Here is a 14,506-nt window from a genome sequence, read left to right as displayed (position 1 = left end):
TAATAAAAAAATAAAATAAAAACAAGATAAAAATGAACTGAGCAGAGGTAGCAGCAGCCACACACCTCAGAGGGACATATTTTGTAGGTTTAACCCAGGCAAAGCACTAAGTGCATGACACAAAAGACAGCCTTGAGGGGAGAAAATCAGAATCTAGAGTTGCTACAATATGGTATTTAAAAATCTAGTTTTCAATAAAATATGCGCGGAGATAGGAAAGTGTGAGTCACCCAGGAAAAGTTAAAAGTCAATAGAAACTATCCCTAAGTGTCCCCAGAAGTTGGATTCAGCAGGCAAAGACATCACAGTAGTTATTATAAATATGTTCAAAGAACTAAAAGAACTCAGGTTTAAAGAATCAAAAGAGGGGCGCCTGGGTGGCTCAGTCAGTTGAGCGTCCGACTTCAGCTCAGGTCATGATCTCACGGTCCGTGAGTTCGAGCCCCGCATCGGGCTCTGGGCTGATGGCTCAGAGCCTGGAGCCTGCTTCCGATTCTGTGTCTCCCTCTCTCTCTGCCCCTCCCCCGTTCATGCTCTGTCTCTCTCTGTCCCAAAAATAAATAAAAATGTTGAAAAAAAAAATTAAAAAAAAAAAAAATTTTATAAATAAATAAATAATAAAAAATTTAAAAAAAAAGAACCAAAAGAAATAGGACAATAACAAATCCACAAAGGTGCTTATTAAGGAAAATATTAAACATTTTTAAAATGTAATTTCTAGAAGTGAGAATACGCATTTACTGAAATGAAAAACTTACCAGAAGGGCTCAAAAGCAAATTCAAGATGGCAGAAGATAAGAATCAGTGAACTAGAAGAGAGATCAACAGAATTTGCCTACTGAAGAATAGAAAGAATAAAAATTGAAGAAAAATAAACAGAGCCTCAGAGACTTGTGGGATGACATCTTACATAGTTGGTATGTGTGTAATGGGAGAGGACAGAAAGGGTCAGAATTCTAATTTTTGGAAGAAATTATGTCCCCCCAACTTGGCAAATTAGATTAAAAACATTAATCTACATATCCAAGTAGCTCAACAAATCCAACTAGGATAACTACAAAGAGACCCACACCTAAATACAAGATGCAAACTGTTAAAAGCCAACAGCGAAAAGAAAATCTTAAAAGCATCAGGAGAAAAACCACCATCATGTAACAATGGAGCATCAATATGATTAATAGCTAATTTCTCATCTGAAACAATGGCAGCTGGAAGGCAGTGGAATTGCATATTCAAAGTGTGAAAGAAAAAAACTATCGCCTAAGAATTCTATATCCCACAAAACTATTCTTTAAAAATGAAGGAGAGTTGGGGCACCTGGGTAGCTGAGTCGGTTTAGCATCCAACCCTTGGTTTCAGCTCAGGTCATGATCTCATGGTTGGTGAGCTTGAGCTCCAAATGGGGCTCTGTGCTGACAGTGCAGCTTACTTGGAATTCTCTCTCTCCTTCCCCTCTCTGCCCTTCTCCCACTCCCACTCGCACTCTCTCTCTCAAAATAAACAAAAAAATAAGTAAATAAAAATGAAGGAGAGGAGTGCCTGTGTGGCTGTCAGTTAAGCATCTGACTCTTGATTTCATGATCTCACAGTTCATGAGACCTAAGTTGGAGGCCCTCATCGGGGTCTGTGGTGACAGCTTGGAGCCTGCTTAGGATTCTCTCTCCTCTCTCTGCCCTTCCCCTGCTTGTGTGCTCTCTTTCTCAGAATAAATAAATAAACTTAAAGATGAAACCATGAATGAGGTGTTCATGTTCATTTAAAAAGAGAGAGAGAGATGGGGCGCCTGGGTGGCTCAGTCGGTTAAGCGTGCAACTTCGGCTCAGGTCATGATCTCACGATTGGTGGGTTCAAGCCCCGCGTCGGGCTCTGTGCTGACAGCTCAGAGCCTGGAGCCTGTTTCAGATTCTGTGTCTCCCTCTCTCTCTGCCCCTCCCCACTCGTGCTCTGTCTCCCCACTCGTGCTCTGTCTCCCTCTGTCTCGAAAATAAATAAACATTAAAAAAAATTAAAATAAAGAAAGAGAGAGAGAGATTTATTCTCAGATAAACAAATCTGAGGGAGTTTGTCTGTTGCTAGTAGACCTGCCCTACAAGAAATGCTAATGGGAGTCCTTCAGGCTATTAGGAAAGGACACCAGATGGTAATTCAAATCCACAGGAGGAAATGAGCACTGGAAATGGTAAAATATGTAGGTTACTATAGAGTCTCTATAAATACATATTTTCTTATTTCTTCACAAAAGCTTCTTTAAAAGATATGAAATCATATAAGGTAATAATTTTAATTCTATATTGATAGGTTGTAATGTGTGTGATATATATGATAACAATGAGCAATGTGTATATTATTTAATATAAATAATATTATACTGGGGCGCCTGGGTGGCTCAGTCGGTTAAGCGTCTGACTTTGGTTCAGGTCATGATCTCGCGGTCCATGGGTTCGAGCCCCACGTCGGGCTCTGTGCTGACAGCTCAGAGCCTGGAGCCTGCTTCGGATTCTGTGTCTCCCTCTCTCTCTGACCCTCCCCTGTTCATGCTCTCTCTCTCTCTGTCTGAAAAATAAATAAATGTTAAAAAAATTTTTAAATAAATACATAAATAAATAAATAATATTATTATAATTTTTTAATGTTTATTTTTGAGAGAGAGAGAGAGACAGAATGTGAGCAGGGGAGGGGCAGAGAGAGAGAGGGAGACACAGAATCTGAAGCAGGCTCCAGGCTTTGAGCTGTCAGCATAGAGTCCAACACGGGGCTAAAACTCACAAACTGCAAGATCATGACCTGAGCCAAAGGCGGCCGCTTTTTCATGATCTCCCAGTTTGTGAGTTTGAACCCCACATTGGGCTCTGTGCTGACAGCTGAGAGCCTGGAGGCTGCTTCAGATTCTGTGCCTCTCTCTCAAAAATAAATAACATTAAAAAAAATTTTTTTAAAGTCTACAGGGGCGCCTGGGTGGCTCAGTTGATTAAGCATCTGGCCTTTGGTTTTTGGCTCACGTCATGATCTCACAGCTCATGAGTTCAGCCTAGTGTTGGGCTCTGAGCTGACAGTGTGGGAGGCATTTGCTCCCTCTCTCTCTCTGCCCCTCCCTTGCTCACGCGCATGCGCTCTCTCTCTCTCTCTCTCTCAAAATAAATAAAAAACTTTTTAAAAAGAGGGGCACCTGGGTGGCTCAGTCAGTTAAGCCTCTGACTTCGGTTCAGGTCATGATCTCACAGTTTGTGAATTCAAGCCCCACATTGGGCTCTCTGCTGTTAGAACAGAGCCCACTTCAGATTCTCTGTCCCTCTTTCTTTCTCTCTCTCTCTCAAAAATAAATAAATATTTTTAAAAAATTAAAAAAGAAAAGTCTACAAAAGAATTACGTGGTACACTAAAAATATTTATTTAACACAAAAGATGGCAGTAAAGGAGGAAGAGAGGAACAAAAAAGAAAAGGGACACATAGAAAACAAATAACAAAATAGTAAATGTAAATCAAATCACATCAATAAATTGTGAAAGGTCTAAACACCCCAATCAAAAGCAGAAGTTGACAGACTGGATAAAAAGGCAAAATCCAACTATAATATGTCTACAAGAGACACCTTAGATTTCATGACGTCAATAGATGAAAAGTAAAAGGATGAAAAAAGATTATGCTATGGATATAGTAACCATAGGAGAGCCAGAGTAACTATATTAATATCAGGCAAAATAGACTTAAGACCAAAAGTTTTAAAAAGGCTACTAGAAACAAAAAGGGACATTTAATACCGATTAAGAGATCAACTCATCAGGAAGATATAATAATTATACATATGTACACAACAACAGATCTGCAAAATACATGCACGTAAAACAGGAGACGCCAATACCCCACTCTCAAAAATGGATGGAACAGCTATATAGAAAATTGGTGAGGACCTAGGAGACTTGAACAACACCATCAACGAACTTGATCTAATTGACATCTATAGAACTCTGATTGGCAATTGTAGAATAGACATCTTTCTCAAGCACAGATGGAACATTCTCCAGAATATATTATATGTTAGGACATAAAACAAGCATTCAATAAATTTAAAATAATTCAAATTATGCACACTATGTTCTCTGACTACAGTAGAATTAAATTAGAAATCAACAACAGAAGAGTCTGGGAAACCCCAAAGTATTTGGAAAGTAAGCAGAGTTCTAATTAGTCCATGGGTTGAAGAAGATACCAGCAGGTAAATTTAAAAATATTTTGAACTGAGTAAAAGTGAAAACACAACATAACCCAATTTATGGAATGCAGCTAAAAAGTGCTTTGAAGGAGACCTATGTCAGAAAAGAAGAAAGTTTCAAATCAATAACCTAAGCTTCTATCTTAGGAAAGGAAGAAATAAAAAAAGAGTAAAACGTAAAAAGAGCAAACTAAACCTAAGTCAAGCAGACAAGGGGAAATAAAGATTAGAGCAGAAATCAATAAAATAAAAAACAGAAAAACAATAAAAAAAGATCAATGAGCCAACAGTTGGTTCTTTGAAAATTGTGACAAACTTTTAGTTAGATTTACCAAGGAAAGAGAGAGAGAAGACACAAATTACCAATATCTGGAATAAAAAAGGGAGCATAAATGTCTACCTTATAAGAATTAAAATATTGTAAGCATGTGTTATGAACAACTTTATACCAGTAAGACAATTTATTTTTTTTATTATTATTTTTTTTATATTTTAATCTTTTTTTTCAACGTTTATTTATTTTTGGGACAGAGAGAGACAGAGCATGAACGGGGGAGGGGCAGAGAGAGAGGGAGACACAGAATCTGAAACAGGCTCCAGGCTCCGAGCCATCAGCCCAGAGCCCGACGCGGGGCTCGAACTCACGGACTGTGAGATCGTGACCTGGCTGAAGTCGGACGCTTAACCGACTGTGCCACCCAGGCACCCCCCAGTAAGACAATTTAAATGAAATGGAAAAATCCCTACAAAGATAAAAATTATCAATATCAATTAAAAAGAAAGAGAAAACCCAAATAAAACTTATACCAAGTAAAAAAAAATGAGTTAACACTCAAAAATCTTTCCACAAGGAAAAGCCCAGGCCCAGATGGTTTCACTTGTTAATGCTATTAAATATTTAATTTAAAATTTTTTTTTTAATTTGAGAGAGAGAGAGAGAGAGAGAGAGCATGGATGAGTCGGGGAGAGGGGCAGAGAGACGGAGAGAGAGAATCCCAAGCAGGCTCCGCACTCAGTGAGGAGCCCGACATGGGCCTCAATCCCATGACCCTCGAGATCATGACCTGGGCCAAAATCAAGAGTCAGACACTCAACCGACTGAGCCACCCACGCATTCCCCTATTAAATATTTAAAGAAGAAATAATACCAATACTTGACAAACAATTTCAGAAAATAGAAGAGGGAATACTTTCCAATTCTTATAAGGCCAGTATTATCCTGATATCAAAGCTGGACAAAGACACTACTGAAACTACAGTTCAGTATCCTTTATGAATACTGATGTAACAATCCTCAACAAGATACTAGCAGACTGAATCCAGCCACTTATAAAAAGGATTACATACCACTGCCAAATAGGATTTATCCCAGGAATTCACAGTTGGTTTAAAATCCTAAAATCAATTAATGTAATGCACTATATTAACAGGATAAAGGACAAAACCCACATGATCATCTTAGTACATGCAGAAAAAATATTTGACAAAATTCAACCCATTCATGATCAAAACTCTCAACAAACTAGGAATAGAAGAGAACTTCCTCAACCTGATAAAGGACATCTACCAAAAACCCGCAGCTAACATCCTATGTCCATTAACTGATGCATGGATAAACAAAATATGGTATATTCACATAACGGAGTATTGTTCAGCAATAAGAATGAAGTACTAACGCATCTACAATACGGATTAACCTCAAATACATGGTAAATGAAAGAAGCCAGCTGCAAAAGGCCATATATTATATGATTCTATTGGTATGAAATTTCCAGAAAAGGAAAATTTATAGAGACAGAAAGCAGATCATTGGTTACATTGGGTAGAGAGCAAGCTTGACTGGGCTGCATGTCCATGATGGTCTGGCAATTGATGAAGGAATTGATGGCAGCCATCATGGAGACAGCTAACATAGATGGGAAGCCATTAGAAGGCTTTAAGCAGAGAAGTGTTATGATCTGACTTTTTAACAGGATCCTTCTGGCTGCTGTGCCAGGAGAAGACAGCAGATAGGCAGGAGGAGTAGAAGAGGCAGGGACAGTGGCACTGGTCCAGAGTGGCTATAGTGGAGGGGCGCCTGGGTGTCTTAGTCGGTTAAGCATCTGATTTTTGGTTTTGGCTCAGGTCGTAATCTCATGGTTCCTGGGATCAAGCCCTGAGTCAGACTGTGTACTGACAGCACGGAGCCTGCTTCTGATGCTCTCTCTCTGCCCCTCCCCTGCTCATGCTCTGTCTCTCCCTCTCTCTCAAAAGTAAATAAACATAAAAAAAGGAAAAAAAGAAAAAAAGAAAATAAAGGTAGAACAGTCGGGATTTTCTGATAGACTGATGGGAGTGATAGAAGAACAAGAGCCAGTGACAACTCCCAGTTTGGGGGCCCAGACGGCTGGAAGAATGGAGCTGCCATTAACTGAGTGGGATAAGGAAGGAACACATTTAAGCAGAAAGTTTAGGAGCTTAGGTTTAGGAATCGATTAGATATCCAAGCAGAAAAGTCCCACAGATAGTTGGATATACAGATCTGGAATTCTGGAAAACATTCCAAGGTGGAGATATATAGATATATATGTGTGTGTGTGTGTGTATATATATGTGTATATATGTGTGTGTGTGTGTGTGTGTGTATATATATATATATATATATATATATATATATATATATATATTTGGATATCTCTGGATGAGATCTGCAAAGGAGCTGGTGAAGATAGGAATGAGCCCTTGAGCCCTTGACATTAAGCGTTTAGGAGAACTGAGAGGAAACAACAGTGGAGACTGAGAAAGGACAATCAGGAAGAAAACCAGAAAAGTCCTGGAAACCTAGTCAAGGAAAGCACTTCAGCTGAAGTGTTTCACAGTGATCAACCGTGTCAAATGATGCTGATAGGTTAAATAAGATGAGAACTGAGAACTGACCATTGGATTTGGTAATATGGAAGTCATGGATGACCTTGACAAGAGTAGTGTTGGAGAAGGGGTGGGGGGTAAAAGCTGATTCCACTGGGGTCAAGGAAGGAGGGAGAGAAACCAGAGTCAGTGGTTGTAGATATTTCTTCTCTTTCAAGATAAGGAGAAAAATGGGATAGTAGCCACAGGCAGAAGTGAAATCAAGAGAGGTTGTTTTGGAAATGGAAGAATATGTCTTTATACTAAAAGAAAACATTGAATAGAAGGGGCAAGTTGAGGCAGGAGATAGAAAAGAATCACTAGACTAATATGCCTGAGTAGGCGAAGGTGGGACATAATATACAAGTGGAAAGGCTGGCCTTGAATAAGAGTGTGGACAGTTTAGTAGCTAGAAGACAGGCAAGACTGTACATGGGTGCAGTCACAACTAGGTAGATTGTTAAGAAAAGTCATCTCAAATTTGGAAATAGGCGAACAGGATTACTGGGTATCTTTTTTAGAGAAGAACTGTGCTCTGGCCAGCAGGCCCTTGGGGATTACCTGATTTTCTTGGAGTAGTTACCTTTGCTTGACTTCTATTTACTTTCTATTTACTTTTTTTTAATGTTTATTTATTTTGAGAGAGAGAGAGAGAGAGAGTACGTGTGCATGGGAACTTGAATCCCAAGCAGGCCCTGTGCTGTTAGTGCAGAACCTGACCCGGGTCTGGATCCCACGAACCGTGAGATCATGACCTGAACCGAAATCAAGAGCCGATGCTCAACAGAGTGAGCCACTCAGGTGCCCCTCTATTTACTGTTGACTAGGATATTTTGCAGGTCTTTTTCTGTAGAACACTTATAGCAATGCAAACAGTTCTTGTCTGATAGAAATACAAATTATTTCTGTCCTGTAGAAAAGATAACCTCACAAGTTATGATTTGGGGGGGGGTATTTTTCCTTGTAGGGAATTAACCACTTTTGTACCTAACCTAGCAATCTTATTCTAATATTTATAAACACATTTCCTGATGAAATCTATCAACTCCTGTTCCTCAGATGTTCTTTGCACCAGCTTTACCAATTTTTTTTTTTTTGGTTTCTTAGTTAATAAACCATAGACATATGTTTATTCTATATTTGTAAGAGTTGTGATTTTAACTTTTTGAAAATTATATTTTAACGAGGAAGGTGTATTGGTGGGGGCTTGTGGATAGTCTCCTCTGATTGCTGTTATGAACTGAGTTATGAACTGAGAGTAGCAATGGGGAGGAAATTTGGGGTGTTTGAAAGTTGTGAAGAAGATATAAAAAGACTTTTAGGAGAGTGAGAAGGTGAGGAGGCTAAGGAAATACACTCTGACTGCTGAGCAATGTAAGGCCCACTGGAGGTTCTAGTCACGAATTTTAAATGGCTCCGTCAGCATGCCACAGCCATGCCTGCAGGCACGGGGTAGGCAGGGTTAGATGTAATCAGGTTTGAGGTTTTGCTAAGTGAGCACAACAAAGAAAATGGAGCAAGGGAGTTGCAGGTGTAAGCAAGAGTATAATTATAGTGATGGACCATAAAAGGAGAGACACAAGGAGGACACAAGGGGGGGAAAGACAGGAAAAGGTGGAAGGGTCAATGGCTTGTCAGTCCCTTTAAGGAAGTGTTGTTGGGATTGGCTTTCTCTTGCTGGAAAAGTGGAGGTGGTTGTTGGCCACTGGGATGCTTAAAATTGAAATCATGATGGGGGGAGCTGTGGGTGGGGATGTTTACTGGAGCTAAGAAGTGAATGGGAGGTTGGAAAGAAAAGCACAAGTGTGAATAAAAGGGGAGAGATACAGGGTAGTAACTCAAGCAGGAAATGACACTATGGTAGTTTAGTCGTAATTTGTGTAGACAAAGAGTGAAGGGTCAGGAAAAGGAATAAAGCAAGATCCCAGGGGCTGTGAACAGGAATAAAAACTAGGGCACAAGTGCATGGGATTAATATTAATAAAATTAGAAGGGACCCTAATGAGACAAGAGGGAGGATAAAATCAGGAACAAGAAAGAAACTGAGACATTTTGTTGAGGATAGGATTGAAGCTGTTAGAGCTCAGGTTAGATCCCTTAATCCTATCACTAAATTAGGAATCTAGGTTATCTGCTATGAAGGATATAGAGGAGGTTGGGAGCAGCTGGTATGCCTTGGGAACTGAGTAAAAGAGTTGGGTAGGAGAAATCATACAGTGGGGAGGGGGGGGTTGTGCAGAGAAGAATGTGAGAAGTCGAAGTCTTTGAGAAAGTTGAGAGATTATCTTAATTTCCTGTGTCTCTGTAAATGTGGAAAACACAATAAGCTTCTTATATGGGTTAATGTGTATAACGTACACGAATTACAAGGTTGATCACATAGAAATGTCACTAGTGTTTGCCACCATAAGCACTACAGCAATGGTGCCTTTAAGTTCCTCTTGAGTTCCAGACCCCCGTACCTACACTTACTTACTAGCCCTTGCTATTTGTGTGTTCAGAAGGTATCCAGAACTCTCTGCTGGAAAGCTAAAAACAATCTTACTTCAGCCTCACGTCAAAAAAAAACCAAACAGAAGTAACCCCTAACCTCCTCCAGTATTTTCCATTATCAGCCCAGGCTCCAGAGCTAGAAAATTCAAAGCCTTTTCATGTCCTTCACTCCTCAATCCAATTAAACACCAATTTCTACAGTGTGAACACCTCTCAAAGCTTGCTCCTCTTCCTCCTATTAGGATTGCTCACACACTGTCCAAAACCTTAGGAGGTTTACACGTTCCAAACTGGGAAGCCGGGGAGTGAGGCAGAGTGGTTATGTTCCCACTCCAGGCACAGAGAGAACCAGCTCTCCCAGGTCAAATTCACACACACACTTGAATGGCTAGGCTCCAATGGGCTTCCAGTCTCTGGATCTGGTTTATCCAGGAGCACAACCTGTGGTCCCACATAAGTACATGGGACCTTGTCTTAAACTACATCACTAGCCTAGACTTCTCCTTTACTTATGGTGGTGATTTTGTTTTGGGTCTCCATGTCCTTTTCTGCCACTGGCCTATTAAAGATCTGGGTTTGGAGATTTGGTCCCTTCCCACCATGGGATCCTTACACATATTGGTTCACTTCCTACCTCAGTTCCCACTTGGATGCCTAATAGGCGTTTCACACTTAACATGTCCAGAGCAAACCCTGATCTCCCTTTTTCTTATCTCCCTTATACCTACTCCTCCCAAAGTGTTCCTTATGTTAGTATGCACTCCATTTTTCCAGTTGTTCAGTCCCAAGCTCTTGGAGTCATTCTTAAAAAAAATTTTTTTTTTTTACATTTTACTTATTTTTGAGAGAGAGAGAAAGAGCACAAGTGGGGGAGAGGCAGAGAGAGAGGGAGACACGGAATCCCAAACAGGCTCCAGGCTCTGAGCTGTCAGCACCGAGCCCGACGCAGGGCTCGAACTCAAACCACGAGATCATGACCTAAGCTGAAGTCGGATGCTTAACCGACTGAGCCACCCGGGTGCCCCATGGAGTCCATCTTGATTCTTCTTTTTTCCCCACATCCAATCCATCAGAAACTCCTCTCCTATTCAGAATGGCCACTTCTCACTATTTCCTCTGCTACCACCCTGGGCTCCTGCCCAGATTATTATTGTAGCCACTTAACTGGTTGCCTGCTTCCATTTTCACCTCCCTACAGTTTATCCTAAGCACAGAGGCCAGAGTGACCCTGTTAAAACAAAGTTCTAGGGGCGCCTGGGTGGCTCGGTTGGTTAAGCGTCCAACTTCAGCTCAGGTCACGATCTCACGGTCTGTGAGTTCGAGCCCCACGTCAGGCTCTGGGCTGATGGCTCAGAGCCTGGAGCCTGCTTCCGATTCTGTGTCTCCCTCTCTCTGCCCCTCCCCAGTTCATGCTCTGTCTCTCTCTGTCCCAAAAATAAATAAATGTTTAGAAAAATTAAAAACAAAACAAAACAACAACAACAAAAAAACAAAGTTCTAATCGTGCCATGACTTGATTAGACCCTCCAACAACTTGCAGTCTCACTCAGAGAAAAAGCCAAATTCTTTACACAGCCCCTAAACCTACACAATCTGGGCCGCACTCTATCTCTGACTTTATCTTCTGTTGCTTCTTTCTCCCTCCCTCCCACTGCTTCAGCTTTTGCCTCGGCCTCGACTGCTCTTCTCCCAGACACTTACGTGGCTCAGGTCTTCCTCCAAATCAGAGACCTCTGCCACATCAGGTAGGATGGCACTCCTTGTTACTCTCTCTTGGCTTTACTTTTCTGCCAACATTGTATCTCTTCCCCAAATGCAGTATGAACTCCTTGAGTAGCTTTGTCTTGTCCTCAGCAACTAGTGCAGTGCCTAGCACACACTAGAGGCAAATTAGGTATTTATGGAATAAAAGAAAGAATAATGTAATTTTGCATTTCTAGATAATCTTCATGTTTCCAGAGCAGTATATAAAATGACTGAACTACATAAGGAACCTTTGGAGGCTGTCCGCTCAGTTGTGCTATAAGTAGTATCCAGATCTATCAAGTAACAATCCAGTAATCTATTTAGAAGGCTGTTTTACTTATTTTTTAAAAATTTTTAATGTTTATTTATTTTTGAGAGAGAGAGTGAGTGGGCAAGAAGGAGACAGAGAGGGAGACACAGAATCGGAAGCAGGCTCCGGGCTCTGAGTTGTCAGCACAGAGCCTGACGCGGGGCTTGAACTCACAAATCACAAGATCATGACCTGAACTGAAGTTGGATGCTTAACCGACTGAGCCACCCAGGCGCCCCTAGAAGGCTGTTTTAGAGCAGGTATTGTCCTCACACTGCAGAAGGGGAAACTCAAATACAATACAGCTAGGGACCTTGCCAAAGGATGCTGTTTAATCACACTAGAATCCAGAATTCCCAGTTCCTAGTAGTCCTATGGCTCCGAGGGTTTACACTCATGCCAATGAGGAGTCAATAAAGTCCTTACTTCAATATTTTGTTATTCTAATCTTTACTCTCCCTACCCACACCCTCCCTGGTGTGGAAAGACACTTAGTGTCTTTCCTGGTGTGTTTTATTCTGTCCTTGTCTCTGGAGGTCAGAATGACTCTGTTACTTACTAAGTAAGTAACCACTACTTTCCCTGACACCTGGACTTTGTCTTCTTTGGCTTCCATAACAATGTGCTTGGGGGCAGGCTGTGTCTTTGCTCAGGCGGCTCTAACAAAATACCATAAACTGAACTGCTAACAAACAACAGATCATAGCTCTGGAGTCTGGAAGTCGGAGTTCTAGACGCCAGCATGGCTGAGTTCTGGCGAGGGCCCTGTTCCGAGGTTGCAGACTGCCATTTTATCATTGGACCCTCACATAACAAGAGAGCTCCCGGGGTTCCTTCTATAAGGGCACTAATCCCACTCTTGAGGACTCCACCTCATGACCTAATTACCTTCAAAAGCCCTACTTCCTATTTCCATCACAGTGGAGGTTAGGATTTCAGTATATGAATTTGGGGGCACACAAACACTCTGTCCATTGCAGGCTGGGCCTTGACCAGAGGCCATGAACCAACCCCCTCCTCCCTCCTGCCATGGAATCAAGCAAACTAGCATCAGGGAAACAGGTTTCATAGCTTGTTAGGTGACCTACATTCCAGGTTAATTTTTTTTCCTTGGAACAACTTTGGTTTACTATTCAGCCATTTCAGGCAGTGTAAAGGGGAAGCACATTCTGAATGTAAAATTTCTTTGTTTTGAGCACAAAGAATTCCTTCCTTCTCTTTTTTCTTTTCCCGCAATATGTGAACTGGGCTCTGTCCCTTGGGTTTGGTACAAATAAACGGAGCTGCTGAAGGAACAGGGTAAGCAAGTTGATTTTTGTGGTTACAGGCTGTTCCACATAATCCATTTACAAGGTCAGCAGGGACTACAACTTACCAAAACAAAGAAGTATGTAATCTAAAATGAGGAACCCTTGATCTATCAGAAAGAAGCAAAGACCTTTGGGATTTCTAAATAACTTATATTCCTGACTCTATGGGAACAAAATATGTTGGAGGATAAGGAAAAAGGTACATGGATTAAAGGGTCAAAAAAGCAAAGTGCTATAAAAATAAAGGCTTTGAGTATAGGCACACATATATTACAGCCTGATACCAGCCTCCTTCCTCCATTATGTCTTGTAATTGAAAAGTTTGGGTGCTCTCTCTCTCTCTCTCTAAAATAAGCAAACATTAAAAAATAAACAAATAAAAATAAAGGGGTACCTGGCTGGCTCAGTGGGTTGAGCGTCTGACTCCGGCTCAAGTCATGATCTCATGGTTCATGAGTTGGAGCCCCACATCAGGCTCTGTGCTGACAGCACGGATCCTCTGTCTCACCCTCTCTCTCCTCCTTTCCTACTCTCTCTCTCAAAAATAAATAAACATTAAAAAAAAAAAGAAAAGTTTGGGGATCATTCCAGGTTTGGATGATTTGGGGAAATAAACATATAATTAAAGTCGTAGCTATAAAAGTGGTCCCATATTAATGTTTTTAGAGAGAAAACAGTGGTTCAGAAATGAAAGTCTTAAAACCAACCTCCTGAGGAAAGGGTTGAGTTTCCCAGAGAGGAAGACCAGACTGAAAACAGAATGAGCCAGTGTGTGGCTTTAGATAAGCTACTTAACCCCATGAGCCTCAATTTCCTCTTCTGTAAAATGGCAGTAACAAGAGTTCCTACCCCGTAGGGTTATTGTGCAGAATAAATAAGTTCAAGCAGGGAAAACCCTTAGTCTGGAGATTTTCAAAAGCCCAGAGTGATGGTGACACTGGTACTGGTGGTGGAGATACTGGGGGGGAGGGGGGAGAGAGTGGGGGCAGTAAAGGATCTGGGGACTTTTGTAACCCAAGAAATAGAAGGAATCAGGAAAGAATGAGTTGATTGGGATCAGATGGCTAGGAGCTAACCCTTTTCATAACCCTAAAAAGCTGAATTGGGAGGAGAAACCAGGCTGGGTTTTTGGCTTTGGTTGGCTGTGAGGAGAGGGTTCAGCCTGAAGCCAGAGAATGAATGAAGCTCCGAGACAAAAAAAAAAAAAAAAAAAAAAAAAAAAAAAAAAAAATCCAAACCAAAACAAAACAAAAAACCTTTTTATGCCAGGAGTAAAAGAACTAAGGGAAATGGTCTGATTTGGACTAGTGTGGAGGTAGGGACAGTGCTACAAGTTGTGTGTCTGTGGATGTTTAACAACCAGCTGGGAGAGGGGATAAGAGCCTAATCTGTAGTAGTCAACTGTTTTATTTCTACGATGGACATATAGCCAGCATTGCTGATTTCAAGCTCCCCACGCCAGGTCCGACAGGTTGTCAAAAATTCTGAAAATCTAAGGATTGGCTCTGGCAGACCAGTGAGTAGGGGGATTAGCACAAAAGCATAAGCAG

General features: G+C 41.1%; 1 protein-coding gene across 1 annotated transcript in view; it reads left to right on the top strand.

Moving 5' to 3' along the window:
• LOC147579185 (uncharacterized) overlaps positions 1–13,297 on the top strand; it is a 28,710-nt gene extending 15,413 nt beyond the window's left edge. Inside the window, exon 3 of the mRNA XM_086713496.1 lies at positions 11,251–13,297. Coding sequence (XP_086569622.1) covers positions 11,251–11,339 — 89 coding nt within the window. The 3' untranslated portion in view covers positions 11,340–13,297. The remainder of the gene's footprint in view (positions 1–11,250) is intronic.
• Positions 13,298–14,506: the final 1,209 nt, after the last annotated feature.

This window comes from Puma concolor, chromosome B4 (assembly GCF_028749965.1).
Source record: "Puma concolor isolate L17-30 chromosome B4, mPumCon1.1.hap2, whole genome shotgun sequence".
NCBI lineage: Eukaryota > Metazoa > Chordata > Mammalia > Carnivora > Felidae > Puma > Puma concolor.
This window is presented reverse-complemented; position numbering and strand designations above follow the sequence as displayed.